Source organism: Procambarus clarkii, chromosome 27, assembly GCF_040958095.1.
Source record: "Procambarus clarkii isolate CNS0578487 chromosome 27, FALCON_Pclarkii_2.0, whole genome shotgun sequence".
Taxonomy (NCBI): Eukaryota; Metazoa; Arthropoda; class Malacostraca; order Decapoda; family Cambaridae; genus Procambarus; species Procambarus clarkii.
In genome coordinates this window covers 8,244,315-8,272,179 of record NC_091176.1, presented here as the reverse complement: position 1 = coordinate 8,272,179, position 27,865 = coordinate 8,244,315, and the positions used below count along the sequence as shown (strand labels likewise).

Here is a 27,865-nt window from a genome sequence, read left to right as displayed (position 1 = left end):
AATTCAATTTATCAATGTAACCAGAAACATTGAAATGGAATTGTAACATATTTAGTATAGCGTGCATGTTGCTATTATGTGCAACAGATGGCGCTGTTTTTCAAAAACACATGTTTTTACCTGAAACAGAGGTGGCATCTATATAGTAGGTATATAAAAAGACGCGCCTATTCGAATGCAACGTTGTCAAAATTTCAAAGCAGTTGGTAAAAAGGTTTCGAAGATTTCCTCACTTGAAAAAACTCATGAAAAACACAGTTTTCAGAAAAAGCTTGGATTTTTATCGTCATAGACGTGACATCTATATAATATGTATATAAAAACCTGCTCGGATGCGAATGGAACGTTGTGTGAAAATTTCAAAGCAATTGGTGAAGAACTTTCGGAGATTAGCGGTTATGTACAAACGAACATTTCCATATATATTTATATAGATTGGGAGGTAGACTTTAGTTTGTTAGTAATTATATTAGATCCAATCATAGAGAATACTTTATATTCATTCTAATGCTAGACTGGTGTTTCAAGAAGACTTCACAATATTATTAGCTGGTGAATTTAATGACTACATGGCAATGATTCCTTGTTTTCTCCCTAGGAAAATTCCACTGGAGCTTCGTTTTCTATGAATAATTAAAGCTACTTCAGGGCTAATTTGTTAGTACAAAACAACAGCAGTATTATCTGTCTATTGTATTAGATGTTAGTAAATGGTGGTGGTTTTTCCGACATAATTCCTGGGGGGGAGGGACACAGATTGAAGTCCAATATTTAGAACTGACAAACACTGATACTCCTCCGCAGAATTATTAGATTAATTTAATGTTAGTAGTTAGTAAATGGTGTCGGTTTTCCGACACCTGGGCACCCGGAAGCTCCCAAAGCCACGCTCAATGTTGCCTTACAAAACATTGTATGTTATTGTTTTTTGTGGTCGAAGTTTAATTAAAGTAGTAAGTATTATACTTTAAAAAATCCCACACTTCAAGTCATAGTAAACTTGTAATCTTTCTCTCAGGTGAACTACTTCTCCTTGTGGAGTACTGCAAGTATGGCAACATTCTTGACTACATGCATCGCCATCGTAAAGAGTTTGTCAACCAAATTAATGATGAAGATAAGATAGACCCAACTGTTACTGATCTATGGCTGAGACAACGCAGCGGCTCCGGATCACGGTACACAACATTGTTATGGTCTACAAGGTTGTAACAACCTCAACTTACTGGTGTCCCCTTGTCACCATTCCTATTGCTCTAGTACACCAACTTGTACTCAACATACAATTATTGCTTCACGTAGTTTTTTTCTTTCTCTTATTTGACCGTTTGTGCATGAATCATGTATAATCAGCAACGTGTAGACGATATCATTCATCTCCTGCAACTCACAGGGGCAAGACGTCTCGTGGTATCAAGTATGCACATCTTAGCTTCAACCAAGACAATGTCCTGTACACCAATGGCCAGACATCTGACCCAGACAACCCCATCCAGGCGCTGTGGGCCGCCCCAGCCTCCCCGCCTCACACGCCAGGCATCTGTGAAGATTCAATGGGAACCTTCCGCAGTCGGACCATTTCCAACTCGTCTAACCACCACATTACCTCTGACATGACCACCCTCACCTTTGGTAGGTCTGAGAAGTGTAGTGATCCAGCAGTGTTGTGGTATCTATATATATATAATTTCCATCACAGCTTTACTTACTCCTAAATATCACTCATCTGTTTTACCATGTAAATGTGTTGCGTTATTAAATGAAAAATGCATATGTATCTAAATATTTAGAACCCCTGTCTGCAACCTGGTAGACAGAACCCCCTTGTTCACTCTCTGGTAGAGAGAGGTAGAGCCCTTGTTCACTCTCTGGTAGAGAGAGGTAGAGCCCTTGTTCACTCTCTGGTAGAGAGGGGTAGAGCCCTTGTTCACTCTCTGGTAGAGAGAGGTAGAGCCCTTGTTCTCACTCTGGTAGAGAGAGGTAGAGCCCTTGTTCACTCTCTGGTAGAGAGAGGTAGAGCCCTTGTTCACTCTCTGGTAGAGAGAGGTAGAGCCCTTGTTCACTCTCTGGTAGAGAGAGGTAGAGCCCTTGTTCACTCTCTGGTAAAGAGAGGTAGAGCCCTTGTTCACTCTCTGGTAGAGAGAGGTAGAGCCCTTGTTCACTCTCTGGTAGAGAGAGGTAGAGCCCTTGTTCACTCTCTGGTAGAGAGAGGTAGAGCCCTTGTTCACTCTCTGGTAGAGAGAGGTAGAGCCCTTGTTCACTCTCTGGTAGAGAGAGGTAGAGCCCTTGTTCACTCTCTGGTAGAGAGAGGTAGAGCCCTTGTTCACTCTCTGGTAGAGAGAGGTAGAGCCCTTGTTCACTCTCTGGTAGAGAGAGGTAGAGCCCTTGTTCACTCTCTGGTAGAGAGAGGTAGAGCCCTTGTTCACTCTCTGGTAGAGAGAGGTAGAGCCCTTGTTCACTCTCTGGTAAAGAGAGGTAGAGCCCTTGTTCACTCTCTGGTAGAGAGAGGTAGAGCCCTTGTTCACTCTCTGGTAGAGAGAGGTAGAGCCCTTGTTCACTCTCTGGTAGAGAGAGGTAGAGCCCTTGTTCACTCTCTGGTAGAGAGAGGTAGAGCCCTTGTTCACTCTCTGGTAGAGAGAGGTAGAGCCCTTGTTCACTCTGGTAGAGAGGGGTAGAGCCCTTGTTCACTCTCTGGTAGAGAGAGGTAGAGCCCTTGTTCACTCTCTGGTAGAGAGAGGTAGAGCCCTTGTTCACTCTCTGGTAGAGAGAGGTAGAGCCCTTGTTCACTCTCTGGTAAAGAGAGGTAGAGCCCTTGTTCACTCTCTGGTAGAGAGAGGTAGAGCCCTTGTCTACTCCTTGGTAGAGAGAGGTAGAGCCCTTGTTCACTCTCTGGTAGAGAGAGGTAGAGCCCTTGTCTACTCTCTGGTAGAGAGAGGTAGAGCCCTTGTTCACTCTCTGGTAGAAAGAGGTAGAGCCCTTGTTCACTCTCTGGTAGAGAGAGGTAGAGCCCTTGTTCACTCTCTGGTAGAGAGAGGTAGAGCCCTTGTTCACTCCCTGGTGGAGAGAGGTAGAGCCCTTGTCTACTCCTTGGTAGAGAGAGAGGTAGAGCCCTTGTCTACTCTGGTAGAGAGAGAGGTAGAGCCCTTGTTCACTCTCTGGTAGAGAGAGGTAGAGCCCTTGTCTACTCCTTGGTAGAGAGAGAGGTAGAGCCCTTGTCTACTCTGGTAGAGAGAGAGGTAGAGCCCTTGTCTACTCCTTGGTAGAGAGAGGTAGGGCTTTTGTCTACTCCTTGGTAGAGAGAGAGGTAGAGCCCTTGTCTACTCTGGTAGAGAGAGAGGTAGAGCCCTTGTCTACTCCTTGGTAGAGAGAGAGGTAGAGCCCTTGTTCACTCTCTGGTAGAGAGAGGTAGAGCCCTTGTTCACTCTCTGATAGAGGTAGAGCCCTTGTTCACTCTCTGGTAGAGAGAGGTAGAGCCCTTGTTCACTCTCTGGTAGAGAGAGGTAGAGCCCTTGTTCACTCTCTGGTAGAGAGAGGTAGAGCCCTTGTTCACTCTCTGGTAGAGAGAGGTAGAGCCCTTGTTCACTCTCTGGTAGAGAGAGGTAGAGCCCTTGTCTACTCCTTGGTAGAGAGAGAGGTAGAGCCCTTGTTCACTCTCTGGTAGAGAGAGGTAGAGCCCTTGTCTACTCTCTGGTAGAGAGAGGTAGAGCCTTTGTCTACTCTCTGGTAGAGAGAGGTAGAGCCCTTGTTCACTCCCTGGTAGAGAGAGGTAGAGCCTTTGTCTACTCTCTGGTAGAGAGAGGTAGAGCCCTTGTTCAGTCTCTGGTAGAGAGAGGTAGAGCCCTTGTTCACTCTCTGGTAGAGAGAGGTAGAGCCCTTGTTCACTCCCTGGTAGAGAGAGGTAGAGCCCTTGTTCACTCTCTGGTAGAGAGAGGTAGAGCCCTTGTTCACTCTCTGGTAGAGAGAGGTAGAGCCCTTGTCTACTCCTTGGTAGAGAGAGAGGTAGAGCCCTTGTTCACTCTCTGGTAGAGAGAGGTAGAGCCCTTGTCTACTCTCTGGTAGAGAGAGGTAGAGCCTTTGTCTACTCTCTGGTAGAGAGAGGTAGAGCCCTTGTTCACTCCCTGGTAGAGAGAGGTAGAGCCTTTGTCTACTCTCTGGTAGAGAGAGGTAGAGCCCTTGTTCACTCTCTGGTAGAGAGAGGTAGAGCCCTTGTTCACTCTCTGGTAGAGAGAGGTAGAGCCCTTGTTCACTCCCTGGTAGAGAGAGGTAGAGCCCTTGTTCACTCTCTGGTAGAGAGAGGTAGAGCCCTTGTTCACTCTCTGGTAGAGAGAGGTAGAGCCCTTGTTCACTCTCTGGTAGAGAGAGGTAGAGCCCTTGTTCACTCTCTGGTAGAGAGAGGTAGAGCCCTTGTTCACTCTCTGGTAGAGAGAGGTAGAGCCCTTGTTCACTCCCTGGTAGAGAGAGGTAGAGCCCTTGTTCACTCTCTGGTAGAGAGAGGTAGAGCCCTTGTTCACTCTCTGGTAGAGAGAGGTAGAGCCCTTGTTCACTCTCTGGTAGAGAGAGGTAGAGCCCTTGTTCACTCCCTGGTAGAGAGAGGTAGAGCCCTTGTTCACTCCCTGGTAGAGAGAGGTAGAGCCCTTGTTCACTCTCTGGTAGAGAGAGGTAGAGCCCTTGTTCACTCTCTGGTAGAGAGAGGTAGAGCCCTTGTTCACTCCCTGGTAGAGAGAGGTAGAGCCCTTGTTCACTCTCTGGTAGAGAGAGATGAATTAAAAATGGACAGACTTGATGCTACATTAAACTTATAAAATGCTTATATATCATCAGTCTTGAAGAGTAACAAGATAACAAGACTAAGTTGGTGTTATAGTTGGTACAGAGAGCAGCAGCGGCGCCTCAGACGGCTATGTTGGCTCCCGCTCCCTTGGCCCCCACGCTGCTGCCTTCTGTTCCCAAGATCTGCTCAGTTGGACCTTCCAGGTCGCCAGGGGAATGGAGTACCTTGCCTTTAAAAAGGTAATGATAGTTTTATTATATTTGTGTATATGAAATAAATCTTTCATTTTTATATGCCAGTGTTTGTATGTTTATTTCAGTAATAATTATGTCATGTAACCTGTTTTATGATAGTTCAGGTAAGTTATGATTCTCTAATACTTTGAATGATAATGTGTTGATCCGTATCTTGCTTTCATTTACCTACTGGTTGGTTTGCAGAATTTGGTGATTCTGACCTCAGCACTAGTTCTGAGAACCTCCAGTGACACACATGTACACACACATTAACATGTATGAGGTTAAGAGGCATCTGTTGGATCTGGACGTAAGGCTGTTGGTCCGGATGGAATTTCCCCATGAGTATTGAAAGAATGTGCAGAGGCACTTTGCTTGCCACTCTCCATAGTGTATAGAAGGTCATTAGAGATGGGAGACCTAATAGAAATATGGAAGACGGCTAATGTAGTCCCAATATGCAAAAAGTGTGACAGACAAGAGGCACTGAACTACAGGCCAGTGTCCTTAACTTGTATACCATGCACGGTGATGGAGAAGATCGTGAGAAAAACCTAGTAACACATCTGGAGAGAAGAGACTTCGTGACAACCCATCAATATGGGTTCAGGGAGGGTAAATCTTGCACCACAGGTTTAATATAACTCTATGATCAGGTGACAAACATTAAGCAAGAAAGAGAAGGTTGGGCAGACTGCATTTTCTTGGACTGTCGGAAAGCCTTCGTCATAGTACCCCATAAGAGGCTGATGCATAAGCTGGAAAAAACAGGCAGGAGTAACTGGTAGGGCGCTCCAGTGGATAAGGGAGTACCTAAACAACAGGAAGCAGAGAGTTACAGTGAGGGGTGAGACCTCAGATTGGCGTGAAGTCACCAGTGGAGTCCCACAGGGCTCTGTACTCGGACCTATCCTGTTTATCATATACGTAAACGATCTCCCGGAGGGTATAGACTCATTCCTCTTATTGTTTGCTGATGATGCCAAAATTATGAGAAGTATTAAGACTGCTTGAGGCTTCAAGAAGACTTGGACAAACTGAAGGAATGGTCCAACAAATGGTTGTTAGAGTTTAGCCCCAGCAAATGTAATGCAATGAAGTTAGGTGTTGGGAGCAGGCGGCCAAATACAAGGAACCATTTGGGAGAGAAAATTCTTCTAGAATCAGAAAGAGAGAAAGACCTGGGGGTTGATATCACGCCAGACCTGTCCACTGAAGCCCATATCAAGAGGATAACATCAGCAGCATATGCCAGGTTGGCCAACATAAGAACGGCTTTTAGGAACTTGTGTAAGAAATCATTCAGAACTTTGCATGTAACGTATGTCAGACTAATCCCGGAGTATGCAGCTCCAGCATGGAGTCCATATCTCGTCAAGCATAAGACTAAATTGGAGAAGGTTGAGAGGTTTGCCACCAGACTAGTGCCCGGACTAAAGGGCATGATCTATGAGGAGAGACTACAAGGATATAACCTCAAGTCGATTGAAAACAGAAAAGTTAGGGGGGACATGATCACCACATACAAGAGTCTGAAAAGAATTGATAGGGTGGAGAAAGAGTTTATTTAACACAAGGGGACACAGGTGGAAATTGAGTGCCCAAATGAGCCATAGAGACGTTAGAATTTTTCTCGTATCACAGTAGTTTATAAATGGAATACATTTGGAAGAGATGTGGTGGAGGCTGACTTCATAAACAGTTTCAAGTGTAGATATGATTAGAGCCCAATAGGCTCAGGCACCTGTACACAAGTTGATTGACAGTTGAGAGGCGGGACCAAAGAGCCGAAGCTCAACCCCTGGAAGCAACACCACGTGAGTACAACCAGGTGAGTACACACACATACACACATATATACTCTCTTGTGAGGGAGAATATTTTGGCTTAGATTTGTGCTCCCAAAACAAACGTGACATCCCACACAGTGAACAAGACACACCACCACCACAGTGAACAAGACACACCACCACCACAGTGAACAAGACACACCACCACCACAGTGAACAAGACACACCACCACCACAGTGAACAAGACACACCACCACCACAGTGAACAAGACACACCACCACCACAGTGAACAAGACACACCACCACCACAGTGAACAAGACACACCACCACCACAGTGAACAAGACACACCGCCGCCACAGTAACAAGACACACCACCACCACAGTGAACAAGACACACCACCACCACAGTGAACAAGACACACCACCACCACAGTGAACAAGACACACCACCACCACAGTGAACAAGACACACCACCACCACAGTGAACAAGACACACCACCACCACAGTGAACAAGACACACCACCACCACAGTGAACAAGACACACCACCACCACAGTGAACAAGACACACCACCACCACAGTGAACAAGACACACCGCCGCCACAGTAACAAGACACACCACCACAGTGAACAAGACACACCACCACCACAGTGAACAAGACACACCACCACCACAGTGAACAAGACACACCACCGCCACAGTAACAAGACACACCACCACAGTGAACAAGACACACCACCACCACAGTGAACAAGACACACCACCACCACAGTGAACAAGACACACCACCGCCACAGTAACAAGACACACCACCACCACCACAGTGAACAAGACACACCACCACCACAGTGAACAAGACACACCACCGCCACAGTGAACAAGACACACCACTACCACAGTGAACAAGACACACCACCACAGTGAACAAGACACACCACTACCACAGTGAACAAGACACACCACCACCACAGTGAACAAGACACACCACCACCACAGTGAACAAGACACACCACCACCACAGTGAACAAGACACACCACCACAGTGAACAAGACACACCACTACCACAGTGAACAAGACACACCACCACCACAGTGAACAAGACACACCACCACCACAGTGAACAAGACACACCACCACCACAGTGAACAAGACACACCACTACCACAGTGAACAAGACACACCGCCACAGTGAACAAGACACACCACCACCACAGTGAACAAGACACACCACCACAGTGAACAAGACACACCACCACCACAGTGAACAAGACACACCGCCACAGTGAACAAGACACACCACCACCACAGTGAACAAGACACACCACCACCACAGTGAACAAGACACACCACCACCACAGTGAACAAGACACACCACCGCCACAGTGAACGAGACACACCACCACCACAGTGAACAAGACACACCACCACCACAGTGAACAAGACACACCGCCACAGTGAACAAGACACACCACCACCACAGTGAACAAGACACACCACCGCCACAGTGAACGAGACACACCACCACCACAGTGAACAAGACACACCACCACCACAGTGAACAAGACACACCACCGCCACAGTGAACAAGACACACCGCCACAGTGAACAAGACACACCACCGCCACAGTGAACAAGACACACCACCACCACAGTGAACAAGACACACCGCCACCACAGTGAACAAGACACACCGCCACCACAGTGAACAAGACACACCACCACCACAGTGAACAAGACACACCACCACCACAGTGAACAAAACACACCACCACAGTGAACAAGACACACCGCCACCACAGTGAACAAGACACACCGCCACCACAGTGAACAAGACACACCACCACCACAGTGAACAAGACACACCACCACCACAGTGAACAAGACACACCACCACCACAGTGAACAAGACACACCACCACCACAGTGAACAAGACACACCACCACCACAGTGAACAAGACACACCGCCACAGTGAACAAGACACACCACCACAGTGAACAAGACACACCACCACCACAGTAACAAGACACACCACCGCCACAGTGAACAAGACACACCACCACCACAGTAACAAGACACACCACCGCCACAGTGAACAAGACACACCACCGCCACAGTGAACAAGACACACCACCACCACAGTGAACAAGACACACCACCACCACAGTGAACAAGACACACCACCACCACAGTGAACAAGACACACCACCACCACAGTGAACAAGACACACCACCACCACAGTGAACAAGACACACCACCACCACAGTGAACAAGACACACCACCACCACAGTGAACAAGACACACCACCACCACAGTGAACAAGACACACCACCACCACAGTGAACAAGACACACCGCCACAGTGAACAAGACACACCACCACAGTGAACAAGACACACCACCACCACAGTGAACAAGACACACCACCGCCACAGTGAACAAGACACACCACCGCCACAGTGAACAAGACACACCACCGCCACAGTGAACAAGACACACCACCACCACAGTGAACAAGACACACCAACACAGTGAACAAGACACACCACCGCCACAGTGAACAAGACACACCACCGCCACAGTGAACAAGACACACCACCACCACAGTGAACAAGACACACCAACACAGTGAACAAGACACACCACCGCCACAGTGAACAAGACACACCACCACCACAGTGAACAAGACACACCACCACCACAGTGAACAAGACACACCACCGCCACAGTGAACAAGACACACCACCGCCAGTGAACAAGACACACCACCACCACAGTGAACAAGACACACCGCCACAGTGAACAAGACACACCACCGCCACAGTGAACAAGACACACCACCACCACAGTGAACAAGACACACCACCACCACAGTGAACAAGACACACCACCACCACAGTGAACAAGACACACCACCGCCACAGTGAACATGACACACCACCGCCACAGTGAACAAGACACACCACCGCCACAGTGAACAAGACACACCACCACCACAGTGAACAAGACACACCACCACCACAGTGAACAAGACACACCACCACCACAGTGAACAAGACACACCACCACCACAGTGAACAAGACACACCACCACAGTGAACAAGACACACCACCACCACAGTGAACAAGACACACCACCACCACAGTGAACAAGACACACCACCACCACAGTGAACAAGACACACCACCACCACAGTGAACAAGACACACCACCGCCACAGTGAACAAGACACACCACCGCCACAGTGAACAAGACACACCACCACCACAGTGAACAAGACACACCACCACCACAGTGAACAAGACACACCACCACCACAGTGAACAAGACACACCACCACCACAGTAACAAGACACACCACCACCACAGTAACAAGACACACCACCACCACAGTGAACAAGACACACCACCACAGTGAACAAGACACACCACCACAGTGAACAAGACACACCACCACAGTGAACAAGACCTTCCACCGCCACAGTGAACAAGACACACCACCACCACAGTGAACAAGACACACCACCACCACAGTGAACAAGACACACCGCCACCACAGTGAACAAGACACACCACCACCACAGTGAACAAGACACACCGCCACCACAGTGAACAAGACACACCGCCACCACAGTGAACAAGACACACCACCACCACAGTGAACAAGACACACCACCACCACAGTGAACAAGACACACCACCACCACAGTGAACAAGACACACCACCACCACAGTGAACAAGACACACCACCACCACAGTGAACAAGACACACCACCACCACAGTGAACAAGACACACCACCACCACAGTGAACAAGACACACCACCACCACAGTGAACAAGACACACCACCACCACAGTGAACAAGACACACCACCACCACAGTGAACAAGACACACCACCACCACAGTGAACAAGACACACCACCACCACAGTGAACAAGACACACCACCACCACAGTGAACAAGACACACCACCACCACAGTGAACAAGACACACCACCACCACAGTGAACAAGACACACCACCACCACAGTGAACAAGACACACCACCACCACAGTGAACAAGACACACCACCACCACAGTGAACAAGACACACCACCACCACAGTGAACAAGACACACCACCACCACAGTGAACAAGACACACCACCACCACAGTGAACAAGACACACCACCACCACAGTGAACAAGACACACCACCTCCACAGTGAACAAGACACACCACCACCACAGTGAACAAGACACACCACCACCACAGTGAACAAGACACACCACCACCACAGTGAACAAGACACACCACCACCACAGTGAACAAGACACACCGCCACCACAGTGAACAAGACACACCGCCACCACAGTGAACAAGACACACCGCCACCACAGTGAACAAGACACACCGCCACCACAGTGAACAAGACACACCACCTCCACAGTGAACAAGACACACCACCACCACAGTGAACAAGACACCACCACCACCACAGTGAACAAGACACACCACCACCACAGTGAACAAGACACACCACCACCACCACAGTGAACAAGACACACCACCACCACAGTGAACAAGACACACCACCACCACCACAGTGAACAAGACACACCACCACCACCACAGTGAACAAGACACACCACCACCACAGTGAACAAGACACACCACCACCACAGTGAACAAGACACACCACCTCCACAGTGAACAAGACACACCACAGTGAACAAGACACACCACCGCCACAGTGAACAAGACACACCACCACCACAGTGAACAAGACACACCACCACCACAGTGAACGAGACACACCACCACCACAGTGAACGCCAAGTGATTGCATTTTTATATAACTAATGTTTACTGTAGTTAGCCCTATACATCCCAGACTATATGTTCGCATTCTAGTCGTTCTTGTCGCTATATTTCGTGGTGGGTCGTTGCTCTTCTCCCCCCGTGCTCTAGCGATGAATTTACAATTGACAATGATCCTAGTTTGGGGAAGGATTTCAATATGATAAAGATTCTATGGTTGAATGAGTAATGGTATAAAGTATCAACAGAAAATTAAATCTTTACTTTGGCTACAGAAAACTAGGAATCTGAGGGGCTGACTGAGATAAACAGTTTCAAGCTGACACACTTCACATAAAAATGCGTGCTTCCATACGCCCCTTTCCCTGTGTACTCGCTCCCTGCTCGCATATGCCCATCTCCATCTCATCTCTCTCCTTGCTCACACACACGTCATTCCCCAATCACTGTAACCCAAAGGTTACAGAATGCAAATCTGGCCTCTGAGCTGTATCTGTAGCCTATGTTTACCCACAAAACGTTCTCGCACTTTCGTATAGTCAATATTGACTTTGTAATTAAAATTATTACTTAACCTATACCTATAATAGGTTAAGTAATAATTGTAATTACGAAGCAATAAGATGCTTATCTTAACATACTAAGAAGGTTAGGTAAGGTCGGTGTTTTCTATGAAGCTTTTCAAGGTAAACTAAAATATTCACAATAAATTAGTATGTCACATATACACGTATTTAATTAGTCAATATTGACTATACGTAAGTGCGAGAACGGGTTGCCTGATAACATCACCATTAATCATGCAAAGTCTATCCTGCTATCCCCAAACATTTGGCCACTACCCATGGGGGCAGACAGACATTCTGTTTTATACATATAGATTGATAGCTGGCCTCTTCACTGATCTATTTATAATATAGATCAGTCTAGTACAGATTTCTAAACTTATAGATATAATCAATAATTTATAATATGGGTGACTTGTACCAGGAACCAATTTATGGTGTCTTGTGACCAGGTGCTCCATGGTGACTTGGCTGCTCGCAATGTGCTTCTGGCTGCAGATAATATTGTCAAGATCAGTGACTTTGGACTCTCGAAGGATATTTATAAAAATCAAAATTACAAAAAGAAGAGTAATGTACGTATGTTTATAATTTAGAAACTGGAACTTTCCACAAGTTGAAACTTGTGATGCAAAATAACTTAGATGTAAACACAAAGGCTTTAGACTTAAATACAGTTAATATATTAAAATATCAAACAATTCTTAATGCAATCAATTCACTCTACATAATGTATGTGGTAATGTAATATTATTATATACATATCTGATAATAAAGATTATATATTGTGATATATAATGTGTGACTGACCCACCAAAAACACTTATAGTACCCATGAATAAGTGACCCATCAACACCACCCACAGTACCCATGAATGACTGACCCACTACCCACAGTACCCATTAGTGACTGACCCACCACCACCCAAAATACCCATTAGTGACTGCCCCACTATCCACAGTACCCATGAGTGACTGACCCACCACCACCCACAGTACCCATGAGTGACTGACCCACCACCACCACCTACAGTACCCACGAGTGACTGACCCACCACCACCCACAGTACCCATGAGTGACTGACCCACCACCTACCGTACTCATGACTGACCCACCACCACCCACAGTACCCATGAATGACTGACCCACCACCCACAGTACCCATGATTAACTGACCTACCACCACCCACTGTACCCACGAGTGACTGACCCACAACCACCCACAGTACCCATGAGTGACTGACCCACCACCACCCACAGTACCCCTGAGTGACTGACCCATCACCACCCACAGTACCCATGAGTGACTGACCCTCCACCACCCACAGTACCCATGAGTGACTGACCCTCCACCACCCACAGTACCCATGAGTGACTGACCCACCACCCATAGTACCCATGAGTGACTGACCCACCACCACCCACAGTACCCATGAGTGATTGACCCACCACCACCCACAGTACCCATGAGTGACTGACCCTCCACCACCCACAGTACCCATGAGTGACTGATCCACCACCCACAGTACCCATGAGTGACTGACCCACCACCACCCACAGTACCCATGAGTGACTGACCCACCACCACCCACAGTACCCATGACTGACTGACCCACCACCCACAGTACCCATGAGTGACTGACCCACCACCACCCACAGTACCCATGTATGACTGACCCACCACCCACAGTACCCATGAGTGACTGACCCACCACCCACAGTGCCCATGATTAACTGACCCACCACCACCCACAGTACCCATGAGTGACTGACCCACCATCACCACCTACAGTACCCATGAGTGACTGACCCACCACCACCCACAGTACCCATGAGTGACTGACCCACCACCACCCACAGTACCCATGAGTGACTGACCCACCACCACCCACAGTACCCATGATTAACTGACCCACCACCACCCACAGTACCCATGAGTGACTGACCCACCACCCACAGTACCCATGAGTGACTGACCCACCACCCACAGTACCCATGAGTGACTGACCCACCACCCACAGTACCCATGAGTGACTGACCCACCACCCACAGTACCCATGATTAACTGACCCACCACCACCCACAGTACCCATGAGTGACTGACCCACCATCACCACCTACAGTACCCATGAGTGACTGACCCACCACCACCCACAGTACCCATGACTGACTGACCCACCACCCACAGTACCCATGATTAACTGACCCACCACCACCCACTGTACCCATGAGTGACTGACCCACCATCACCACCTACAGTACCCATGAGTGACTGACCCACCACCACCCACAGTACCCATGAGTGACTGACCCACCACCACCCACAGTACCCATGAGTGACTGACCCACCACCACCCACAGTACCCATGAGTGACTGACCCACCACCACCCACAGTACCCATGACTGACTGACCCACAACCACCCACAGTACCCATGAGTGACTGACCCACCACCACCACCCACAGTACCCATGAGTGACTGACCCACCACCACCCACAGTACCTACGAGTGACTGACCCACCACCACCCACAGTACCCATGAGTGACTGACCCACCACCACCCACTGTACCCATGAGTGACAGACCCAACACCACTCACAGTACCCATGAGTGACTGACCCACCACCACCCACTGTACCCATGAGTAACAGACCCACCACCACCCACAGTACCCATGAGTGACTGACCCACCACCACCCACTGTACCCATGAGTGACTGACCCACCACCACCCACAGTACCCATGAGTGACTGACCCACCACCACCCACAGTACCCACGAGTGACTGACCCACCACCACCCACAGTACCCATGAGTGACCCACCACCACCACCCACTGTACCCATGAGTGACTGACCCACCACCCACTGTACCAATGAGTGACAGACCCACCACCACCCACAGTACCCATGAGTGACTGACCCACCACCACCCACAGTATCCACGAGTGACTGACCCACCACCACCCACAGTATCCATGAGTGACTGACCCACCCCCCACAGTACCCATGAGTGACTGACCCACCCCCCACAGTACCCATGAGTGACTGACCCACCACCACCCACAGTATCCACGAGTGACTGACCCACCACCACCCACAGTACCCATGAGTGACTGACCCACCACCACCCACAGTACCCATGAGTGACCCACCACCACCCAAAGTACCCATGAGTGACTGACCCACCACCACCCACAGTATCCACGAGTGACTGACCCACCACCACCCACAGTACCCATGAGTGACCCACCACCACCCACAGTACCCTTGAGTGACTGACCCACCACCACCCACAGTACCCATGAGTGACTGACCCACCACCCACAGTACCCATGATTAACTGACCCACCACCACCCACAGTACCCATGAGTGACTGACCCACCATCACCACCTACAGTACCCATGAGTGACTAACCCACCACCACCCACAGTACCCATGAGTGACTGACCCACCACCACCCACAGTACCCATGAGTGACTGACCCACCACCACCCACAGTACCCATGATTAACTGACCCACCACCACCCACAGTACCCATGAGTGACTGACCCACCACCCACAGTACCCATGAGTGACTGACCCACCACCCACAGTACCCATGACTGACTGACCCACCACCACCCACAGTACCCATGAGTGACTGACCCACCACCACCCACAGTACCCATGAGTGACTGACCCACCACCCACAGTACCCATGAGTGACTGACCCACCACCCACAGTACCCATGAGTGACTGACCCACCACCCACAGTACCCATGATTAACTGACCCACCACCACCCACAGTACCCATGAGTGACTGACCCACCATCACCACCTACAGTACCCATGAGTGACTGACCCACCACCACCCACAGTACCCATGACTGACTGACCCACCACCCACAGTACCCATGATTAACTGACCCACCACCACCCACTGTACCCATGAGTGACTGACCCACCATCACCACCTACAGTACCCATGAGTGACTGACCCACCACCACCCACAGTACCCATGAGTGACTGACCCACCACCACCCACAGTACCCATGAGTGACTGACCCACCACCACCCACAGTACCCATGAGTGACTGACCCACCACCACCCACAGTACCCATGAGTGACTGACCCACAACCACCCACAGTACCCATGAGTGACTGACCCACCACCACCACCCACAGTACCCATGAGTGACTGACCCACCACCACCCACAGTACCTACGAGTGACTGACCCACCACCACCCACAGTACCCATGAGTGACTGACCCACCACCACCCACAGTACCCATGAGTGACTGACCCACCACCACCCACAGTACCCATGATTAACTGACCCACCACCACCCACAGTACCCATGAGTGACTGACCCACCACCCACAGTACCCATGAGTGACTGACCCACCACCCACAGTACCCATGACTGACTGACCCACCACCACCCACAGTACCCATGAGTGACTGACCCACCACCACCCACAGTACCCATGAGTGACTGACCCACCACCCACAGTACCCATGAGTGACTGACCCACCACCACCCACAGTACCCATGAGTGACTGACCCACCACCACCCACAGTACCCATGAGTGACTGACCCACCACCACCCACAGTACCCATGAGTGACTGACCCACAACCACCCACAGTACCCATGAGTGACTGACCCACCACCACCACCCACAGTACCCATGAGTGACTGACCCACCACCACCCACAGTACCTACGAGTGACTGACCCACCACCACCCACAGTACCCATGAGTGACTGACCCACCACCACCCACTGTACCCATGAGTGACTGACCCACCACCACCCACAGTACCCATGAGTGACTGACCCACGACCACCCACAGTACCCATGAGTAACTGACCCACCACCACCCACTGTACCCATGAGTAACAGACCCACCACCACCCACAGTACCCATGAGTGACTGACCCACCACCACCCACTGTACCCATGAGTGACTGACCCACCACCACCCACAGTACCCATGAGTGACTGACCCACCACCACCCACTGTACCCATGAGTGACTGACCCACCACCACCCACAGTGTGGGTGTACATCTCACAGACGAATTTTTTTTTCTGGGAGAAAATTCCCCTGTGCGGGCCAGGGTTTTTCAGGATTCCCCTGTGCGGGCCATGGTTTTCAGGATTCCTCTGTGCGGGCCAGGGTTTTTTCAGGTGAATTTAGAAATTCATGTTTGTGAGCCAGGGTTTTTCAGGCGAATTTGGACAGTCACAGATTTTAGAAGTAAGGATTTCTTATGAGAAAAATAATTTCCGAGACTTAGAAGTTTGTTAAGGCCTTATGGGACAAATTCAAGTAACGTATGTAGCTCTTTAGGGTTTCCATGAGAACTCTACGGACATATTTTACATGTTTTCAACTTACAAAATCGTCTATGTAAGCCTTAGTTATTCATATAAATTTAGAAAATCACCTGTGTGGGCCAGGGTTTTCAGGAGCTCGTACCTCACATCACCTCCCTCCCCCTTACCTCGCAATCTCTCGTGTCACCTTTATTTACCTTACGCCCGGCCAGCCAGACCTCTTATCTTATCTTATCTTCTCCATAATATCTGGACCGTCCCTCCTCTCTCTCTCTCTCCCTCCTCTCTCTCTCTCTCCTCTTCATATTATTCCCTCTTCCTATTTTCTGACATCGTATGTTTGCTCCTTTTCATTAAGCAAGTCAGTTTTACACAAATAAATCATGTTAGTAAGCATGTTCTAGCTCACGTTCCCCCACCTTAGTCCCCTGTCGTATAATGAATACTATCATTCCAATCCCTCTAAAATTTAAAAATAATCTTATTTCAAATGTAGTTCAATACAGTAATTTAGTTACCAAGCTCCAGCGCTTGTCCTCCGCCTTAGCTCTCTCTCGTATCTTCGTTAGTATCAGTCCAATTTCCCTGAAATTTTTACCCTCTTTATTTCAGGCACCGTAAATAAGATCAAAACAGTTACCAAGCTCCAGCGCTTGTCCTCCGCCTTAGTTCTCTTTCATATCTTTGTAAATAAACCATCAATTTCCCTTAAATTTTTACCCTCTGTATTTCAGACACCGTAAATAAAATCAAGTCAGATATCGAGCTCCAGCTCTCGTCCCCGCCTTAGTTCTCTTTCATATCTTTGTAAATAAACCATCAATTTCCCTGAAATTTTTACCCGCTGTATTTCAGACATAGTAAATATGAAGTAAACAATTATAAAACTCTAGCTCTTGTCCTCTGTCCAAGCTCACTTTTGTAAAATCATTACTCTCAGTCCAAATCACCCAACTACATTTTCAGACATAGTAAATAAAAACCAGTTCAGTTATCAAGTTTCAACTCTTGTGCCCCAGCTTAGTTCATTTGTACAAGTTCTTTATTTTCCAACTAAATCACCCTGAGATTTAAGATCACCGTATTTCTAACGTAGTAAAATTAATCGGGGCATTAACCAAGCTCCATTTCCTCAGCCTTAGATCATCAGACATAAATATATTCGATCAAGTCCCTCTCCAGCCTATCTGTTTATCAGAGTATTTACTTTACCCTTCTCATCCCCAACGTATCAAAACCTTCAATAATCATACTGTATTTGCATATTTTCTCTATATTCAGCTGTGTTCTTCACATTTTGTCCATGTTTTCTATGTTCACTCCATGTTCTTCAAATGTTCACAGTCCCATTCAGTTCATATTTTCACAAGTATCTCCATTTTTTCTGTAATCTTTCTCTTAGTCTCATTACTTTCTCTACAAATTCTAGTCATATTTTCTATGTTTTCATGTTCATCACATGTTCTCTTTACAACTTTTATACTCAATATTCATGCTAACTTCCATATTTTGTGTTCTTTGCAATATTCATGTTCCTCTACAAGTTCATGTTCCTCACAAGATCACTTCGTTTTTTCACCTTCACTTACATGTTTTCTACATTCTTTGTCATATTCTCCATGTTCTTCACAAGTCCATTGTTCATTCTTTGTATTCCCTATTCTCCTTATCATGTTTTCATGTCCACTGTATTCATCAACTTTTCTTACATATGTTCTTTGCCATGTTCCCCATATGTTCTCTGGGTTTTTCCCCTATCTAACATTCCTTAACTAAAAAAATCTTTCACCAATCAACTAAAACATAGTTACTTTCGTCATTTCTCAAGTAAACTTATTATCCAGTCAACTAAAAATAGTCAGAAATAGCCTCGTTCAACACTGTTCTTAACTAAAACAACCTTTCTCTTAGCTAAAAATTGTCAAAGGAAACTTTTTTCAGCACTTTCTTAACAGGCACTATGTTTCATCAAGAAAAATTGTCAAAGGAAACTTTCCAAAACTGTTCATAACTAGCTTTTATCCATCGTCAATCAACTAAAAATAATAACTTTCATCATTTCTTAACTAAACTTATTCCCCAGTCATCAGAAAATAACCGTGTTCATCATGTTTCATTGTCATTTCATAACTAAAATTATCTGCCAATCATCAGAAAAAGTCATGTTCATCATGTTTTGGCTTTTGCTCAACTAAAAGTATTCATCGGTCAACTAAAAATAGTTACTTCATCATGTTTCCTTGTCATTTCTTAACTGAAATATCACTTCTCTCATCTGAAATAGTCAGGATTAATCTCATTCAACACCGTTCTTAACTAAAGTAACCTTTTGCTTAGCTAAAAATTGTCAAAGGAATCTTTCAGCACTGTTCATAACTAACTTTATCCATCGTCAAGTAAGAAAATATAGTCAAAGATATCTATCATCGTCGTTCTTAACTGCCCTTTATACTTTGTGGAGCACTAAAAATAGTCAAATGTAACTTTTTCAACACTTTCGTAACTAAAATTATATGTCGCTAAGTAAGAAAAATAGTCAAATGTAACTTTTTCAGCACTTTCGTAAAAATTATATGTCGTTAAGTAAGAAAAATAGTCAAAGGTGCTCTCCGTTACACCAAAGTTACTCTTCGAGAAATCAAAGTTACTCTTCAATACATCAAGGACTTACTCAAAGACACCAAAGTTACACTCTAAGACATCCTTCGAGATATCAAAGACATCCTTTCAGACTTCAATGGGACTCTTCCATTCATCAAAGACATTCTCTAAGCCCTCAAAGTTATTCTCAGAACAATCAAAAGTTATTCCAAGGCAACAAAAGTTATTCTCAGAACAATCAAAAGTTATTCCAAGACAGCAAAAGTCATTCTCAGAGCTATCAAAATTATTCTCGGAGTCATCAAAGGTATTCTCTAACTCACTTTTGGTCATTAAAGTTAATTTCTATGTTATAAAAGTTTGTCTCAGACATCTAAAGTTAATCTTAGAGTTATCAAATGTAATCTCTAACTCACTTTTGTTCATCAAAGTTGATCTCAGAGTTAACAAAGGTAATCTCTAACTCACTCTCGTTCATCAAAGTTGTTTCAAAGACATCAAAGTTAATCTCAGAGTTATCCAAAGATATTCTCATGTCCACAAAGTTAATCCAAGAGACGTCAAAGTTAATCTCAGACATCTTCGTTCATAAAAGTTATTCTCAGAGACATCTAAAGTCATTCTTTAAGACAACAAAGTCTTTCTCAGAGTCATCAAAGTTTTTCTCAGAGTCACCTTTGTTATTCAAAGAAGCCTTCTGAGACATCCTCGTTCAACAAAAACTGTCCTCAGAGCCATCAAAAAGTTAAATACAGTCGTCAAAGTTATTCTCTAAGTATCTTTTCGTTCATCAGAGAAGCTTTCTAAGACATCTTTGTTCATCCAAGTTGTTCTCTAAGACATCAATCTTGTTCTCTAAGACATCAAAGATGTTCTCTAAATCATAAAAGTTAATCTCTAAGTTACCTTCGTTCGTCAGAGAAACTTTCCAAAACATCTTTGTTCATCAAACTTGTTTTCAAAGTCATCAAAAGTTAATCTAAGACATCTTTTTTCATCAAAGTTATTTTCAGAGACATCTAAAGTTATTATGTAAGACATAAAAGTTATTCTCAGAGTCATCAAATGTTATTCTCGAAGTCATCAAAGATATTTTCAGAGACATCTAAAGTTAATTTCTATGTTATAAAAGTTATTCTCAGAGACATCTAAAGTTAATCTTGGCCATCAAAGTTGTTCTCTAAACATCAATGTTGTTCTCCAAGACATCAAAGATGTTCTCAAAATCATAAAAGTTATTCCCAGAGCTATCAAAGTTATTCTCAAAGTCATCAAAGTTATTCAAAGAGCTAACAAAAGTTATTCTCTAAGTAACCTTTCGTTCATCAGAGAAGCTTTCTAAGACATCTTCGTTCATCAATGTTGTTCTCTAAGACACCTTCATTCATCAAAGAAACTCTCCTTCTTCCATCATGTTATTCTTTAAGACATCTTCAGTCATAAAATTTTCTCTCCAAAATGTAACTAGTTCAGCTTTTCATACCAAGCCTGCACTTGTTAAAATATATTTTCGCAGTCACTTTACCCTAAAACTGTTCTCTGAACTATCCTAACTTAACTTACCTTACCTTACCTATCTTACCTAACTTAACCTGCATAACCTAACTTTACCTATCCTAACCTAACTTACCTTACCTTACCTAACTTTACCTATCTTACCTAACTTTACCTATCCTATCCTAACATAACTTACCTTACCTTACCTACCTTTCCTAACTTATACTTTGTGTATAAGTATTCTAACTTATTCTTTACTAAAGAATCAGATCTACTAAGACTTGAAATTGAGAAACAAGAGCTCAAGGGAGTGAGAGCATGAAAGAAGAGCAAGGAGTAAGAGAGAGGGGGCGGAAGAAAATGGGACCAAAGAAGAGAGAATGAGAGAGAGTGTGGGCATGGGAGCACTAAGACTTGAATTGAGAAAAAGAAAAACTAAGTGAATGAGAGTGAGGGTGTGAGAATGGGAGCATTAAGACTTGAATTTGAGAAACAAGAGAGCATTTGAGCAAATGAGGGAGAGGGAGGGGGAGGAAGAGAGCGAATAAGGGAGAGAGATAGAAAAGGAGGGTTAGAAGGAGTAGGAGTAAAACAAAGTAAAAGAAGGAAAGAAGGTTAAGTGGGATGGTGGGTTTGGGTAAAAATATACAAAAAGGAGAAACAAAACTACATCTGAAAGGTTAGGTTAAAGGGTTGGGGAATAAGAACATAAGATAGAACCTACCAAATACACTAAGATTACAAGAGGTTAGGTTAAGGGGTTGGGGAATAAGAACATAAGATAGAACCTACTAAATAGGTTAAGGGGTTGGGGAATAAGCACATAAGATAGAACCTACTAAATACACTAAGATTACAAGAGGTTAGGTTAAAGGGCTGGGGAATAAGAACATATGATAACAAACATAATAAATACAACTTATGGGCAACTTGATGAACTTTAACAAATAACCCCTGATCTGCAAAAATGACCATTTGAGAAATTATAATTCTTTGAAATGCTTAAATATCCAATCTCTAACAAATAGGACTTGAAATGCATAAGTGACCATTTGAGAAATTAACTAATGAAATGAGTAAATGAATATGAGACAATGATTGACGAAACACAAAAGACAAGAAGGAATACTTATGTAAGTTAGATCATGTCTGGTTTGACTAGATAAGTTAGGATACATCAGTTTGGGAATGTAAGATTAAGTTAGGTACAGCAAGTTAGGTTACGTTAGGATAGGTAAGATAAGTTATATAAGTTAGGTAAAGTAAGGTAAGGTAACATAGGTAAAGTTAGGTTATGCAGGTTAAGTTAAGTTAGGTAATGTAGGTAAGTTAGGTAAGATAGGTAAAGTTAGGAAAGGTAGGTAAGGTAAGGTAACATAGGTAAAGTTAGGTAAGATAGGTAAAGTTAGGTAAGATAGGTAAGATAGGTAAGATAGGTAAGATAGGTTAAGCAGGTTAAGTTAGGAAAGGTAGGTAAGGTAACATAGGTAAAGTTAGGTAAGATAGGTTAAGCAGGTTAAGTTAGGAAAGGTAGGTAAGGTAAGGTAACATAGGTAAAGTTAGGTTAGGTTAGGTTAGGTAAGATAGGTAAGGTAGGTAAGGTAACATAGGTAAAGTTAGGTTATGCAGGTTAAGTTAGGTAAGATAGGTAAAGTCAGTAAGATAGGTAAGGTAATATAGGTAAAGTTAGGTAAGATAGGTTAAGCAGGTTAAGTTAGGAAAGGTAGGTAAGGTAACATAGGTAAAGTTAGGTTATGCAGGTTAAGTTAGGTAAGATAGGTAAAGTCAGTAAGATAGGTAAGGTATGGTAAGGTAATATAGGTAAAGTTAGGTAAGATAGGTTAAGCAGGTTAAGTTAGGAAAGGTAGGTAAGGTAAGGTAAGTTATGTTAGGATAGGATAGGTAAAGTTAGGTAAGTTAGGTAAGATAGGTAAAGTTAGGTAAGGTAAGGTAAGTTAGGTTAGGATAGGTAAAGTTAGGTTATGCAGGTTAAGTTAGGTAAGATAGGTAAAGTTAGGTAAGATAGGTAAGGTAAGGTAAGTTAAGTTAGGATAGTTCAGAGAACAGTTTTAGGGTAAAGTGACTGCGAAAATATATTTTAACAAGTGCAGGCTTGGTATGAAAAGCTGAACTAGTTACATTTTGGAGAGAAAATTTTATGACTGAAGATGTCTTAAAGAATAACATGATGGAAGAAGGAGAGTTTCTTTGATGAATGAAGGTGTCTTAGAGAACAACATTGATGAACGAAGATGTCTTAGAAAGCTTCTCTGATGAACGAAAGGTTACTTAGAGAATAACTTTTGTTAGCTCTTTGAATAACTTTGATGACTTTGAGAATAACTTTGATAGCTCTGGGAATAACTTTTATGATTTTGAGAACATCTTTGATGTCTTGGAGAACAACATTGATGTTTAGAGAACAACTTTGATGGCCAAGATTAACTTTAGATGTCTCTGAGAATAACTTTTATAACATAGAAATTAACTTTAGATGTCTCTGAAAATATCTTTGATGACTTCGAGAATAACATTTGATGACTCTGAGAATAACTTTTATGTCTTATATAATAACTTTAGATGTCTCTGAAAATAACTTTGATGAAAAAAGATGTCTTAGATTAACTTTTGATGACTTTGAAAACAAGTTTGATGAACAAAGATGTTTTGGAAAGTTTCTCTGACGAACGAAGGTAACTTAGAGATTAACTTTTATGATTTAGAGAACATCTTTGATGTCTTAGAGAACAAGATTGATGTCTTAGAGAACAACTTGGATGAACAAAGATGTCTTAGAAAGCTTCTCTGATGAACGAAAAGATACTTAGAGAATAACTTTGACGACTGTATTTAACTTTTTGATGGCTCTGAGGACAGTTTTTGTTGAACGAGGATGTCTCAGAAGGCTTCTTTGAATAACAAAGGTGACTCTGAGAAAAACTTTGATGACTCTGAGAAAGACTTTGTTGTCTTAAAGAATGACTTTAGATGTCTCTGAGAATAACTTTTATGAACGAAGATGTCTGAGATTAACTTTGACGTCTCTTGGATTAACTTTGTGGACATGAGAATATCTTTGGATAACTCTGAGATTAACTTTGATGTCTTTGAAACAACTTTGATGAACGAGAGTGAGTTAGAGATTACCTTTGTTAACTCTGAGATCAACTTTGATGAACAAAAGTGAGTTAGAGATTACATTTGATAACTCTAAGATTAACTTTAGATGTCTGAGACAAACTTTTATAACATAGAAATTAACTTTAATGACCAAAAGTGAGTTAGAGAATACCTTTGATGACTCCGAGAATAATTTTGATAGCTCTGAGAATGACTTTTGCTGTCTTGGAATAACTTTTGATTGTTCTGAGAATAACTTTTGTTGCCTTGGAATAACTTTTGATTGTTCTGAGAATAACTTTGAGGGCTTAGAGAATGTCTTTGATGAATGGAAGAGTCCCATTGAAGTCTGAAAGGATGTCTTTGATATCTCGAAGGATGTCTTAGAGTGTAACTTTGGTGTCTTTGAGTAAGTCCTTGATGTATTGAAGAGTAACTTTGATTTCTCGAAGAGTAACTTTGGTGTAACGGAGAGCACCTTTGACTATTCTTCTTACTTAACGACATATAATTTTTACGAAAGTGCTGAAAAAGTTACATTTGACTATTTTTCTTACTTAGCGACATATAATTTTAGTTACGAAAGTGTTGAAAAAGTTACATTTGACTATTTTTAGTGCTCCACAAAGTATAAAGGGCAGTTAAGAACGACGATGATAGATATCTTTGACTATATTTTCTTACTTGACGATGGATAAAGTTAGTTATGAACAGTGCTGAAAGATTCCTTTGACAATTTTTAGCTAAGCAAAAGGTTACTTTAGTTAAGAACGGTGTTGAATGAGATTAATCCTGACTATTTCAGATGAGAGAAGTGATATTTCAGTTAAGAAATGACAAGGAAACATGATGAAGTAACTATTTTTAGTTGACCGATGAATACTTTTAGTTGAGCAAAAGCCAAAACATGATGAACATGACTTTTTCTGATGATTGGCAGATAATTTTAGTTATGAAATGACAATGAAACATGATGAACACGGTTATTTTCTGATGACTGGGGAATAAGTTTAGTTAAGAAATGATGAAAGTTATTATTTTTAGTTGATTGACGATGGATAAAAGCTAGTTATGAACAGTTTTGGAAAGTTTCCTTTGACAATTTTTCTTGATGAAACATAGTGCCTGTTAAGAAAGTGCTGAAAAAAGTTTCCTTTGACAATTTTTAGCTAAGAGAAAGGTTGTTTTAGTTAAGAACAGTGTTGAACGAGGCTATTTCTGACTATTTTTAGTTGACTGGATAATAAGTTTACTTGAGAAATGACGAAAGTAACTATGTTTTAGTTGATTGGTGAAAGATTTTTTTAGTTAAGGAATGTTAGATAGGGGAAAAACCCAGAGAACATATGGGGAACATGGCAAAGAACATATGTAAGAAAAGTTGATGAATACAGTGGACATGAAAACATGATAAGGAGAATAGGGAATACAAAGAATGAACAATGGACTTGTGAAGAACATGGAGAATATGACAAAGAATGTAGAAAACATGTAAGTGAAGGTGAAAAAACGAAGTGATCTTGTGAGGAACATGAACTTGTAGAGGAACATGAATATTGCAAAGAACACAAAATATGGAAGTTAGCATGAATATTGAGTATAAAAGTTGTAAAGAGAACATGTGATGAACATGAAAACATAGAAAATATGACTAGAATTTGTAGAGAAAGTAATGAGACTAAGAGAAAGATTACAGAAAAAATGGAGATACTTGTGAAAATATGAACTGAATGGGACTGTGAACATTTGAAGAACATGGAGTGAACATAGAAAACATGGACAAAATGTGAAGAACACAGCTGAATATAGAGAAAATATGCAAATACAGTATGATTATTGAAGGTTTTGATACGTTGGGGATGAGAAGGGTAAAGTAAATACTCTGATAAACAGATAGGCTGGAGAGGGACTTGATCGAATATATTTATGTCTGATGATCTAAGGCTGAGGAAATGGAGCTTGGTTAATGCCCCGATTAATTTTACTACGTTAGAAATACGGTGATCTTAAATCTCAGGGTGATTTAGTTGGAAAATAAAGAACTTGTACAAATGAACTAAGCTGGGGCACAAGAGTTGAAACTTGATAACTGAACTGGTTTTTATTTACTATGTCTGAAAATGTAGTTGGGTGATTTGGACTGAGAGTAATGATTTTACAAAAGTGAGCTTGGACAGAGGACAAGAGCTAGAGTTTTATAATTGTTTACTTCATATTTACTATGTCTGAAATACAGCGGGTAAAAATTTCAGGGAAATTGATGGTTTATTTACAAAGATATGAAAGAGAACTAAGGCGGGGACGAGAGCTGGAGCTCGATATCTGACTTGATTTTATTTACGGTGTCTGAAATACAGAGGGTAAAAATTTAAGGGAAATTGATGGTTTATTTACAAAGATATGAAAGAGAACTAAGGCGGAGGACAAGCGCTGGAGCTTGGTAACTGTTTTGATCTTATTTACGGTGCCTGAAATACAGAGGGTAAAAATTTCAGGGAAATTGGACTGATACTAACGAAGATACGAGAGAGAGCTAAGGCGGAGGACAAGCGCTGGAGCTTGGTAACTAAATTACTGTATTGAACTACATTTGAAATAAGATTATTTTTAAATTTTAGAGGGATTGGAATGATAGTATTCATTATACGACAGGGGACTAAGGTGGGGGAACGTGAGCTAGAACATGCTTACTAACATGATTTATTTGTGTAAAACTGACTTGCTTAATGAAAAGGAGCAAACATACGATGTCAGAAAATAGGAAGAGGGAATAATATGAAGAGGAGAGAGAGAGAGAGGAGGGAGAGAGAGAGAGAGGAGGGACGGTCCAGATATTATGGAGAAGATAAGATAAGATAAGAGGTCTGGCTGGCCGGGCGTAAGGTAAATAAAGGTGACACGAGAGATTGCGAGGTAAGGGGGAGGGAGGTGATGTGAGGTACGAGCTCCTGAAAACCCTGGCCCACACAGGTGATTTTCTAAATTTATATGAATAACTAAGGCTTACATAGACGATTTTGTAAGTTGAAAACATGTAAAATATGTCCGTAGAGTTCTCATGGAAACCCTAAAGAGCTACATACGTTACTTGAATTTGTCCCATAAGGCCTTAACAAACTTCTAAGTCTCGGAAAT

The 27,865-nt window shown here is 43.7% G+C and overlaps 1 protein-coding gene across 1 annotated transcript in view; it reads left to right on the top strand.

Annotated features, from left to right (window-relative positions):
• The window catches only part of LOC123762807 (uncharacterized), a 214,287-nt gene that overhangs the window by 160,298 nt on the left and 26,124 nt on the right, over positions 1 to 27,865 (top strand). Inside the window, exons 19-22 of the mRNA XM_069332019.1 lie at positions 1,019 to 1,178; positions 1,394 to 1,632; positions 4,865 to 5,010; positions 12,630 to 12,752. Of these exons, the coding sequence (XP_069188120.1) occupies positions 1,019 to 1,178; positions 1,394 to 1,632; positions 4,865 to 5,010; positions 12,630 to 12,752 (668 nt within the window). The remainder of the gene's footprint in view (positions 1 to 1,018; positions 1,179 to 1,393; positions 1,633 to 4,864; positions 5,011 to 12,629; positions 12,753 to 27,865) is intronic.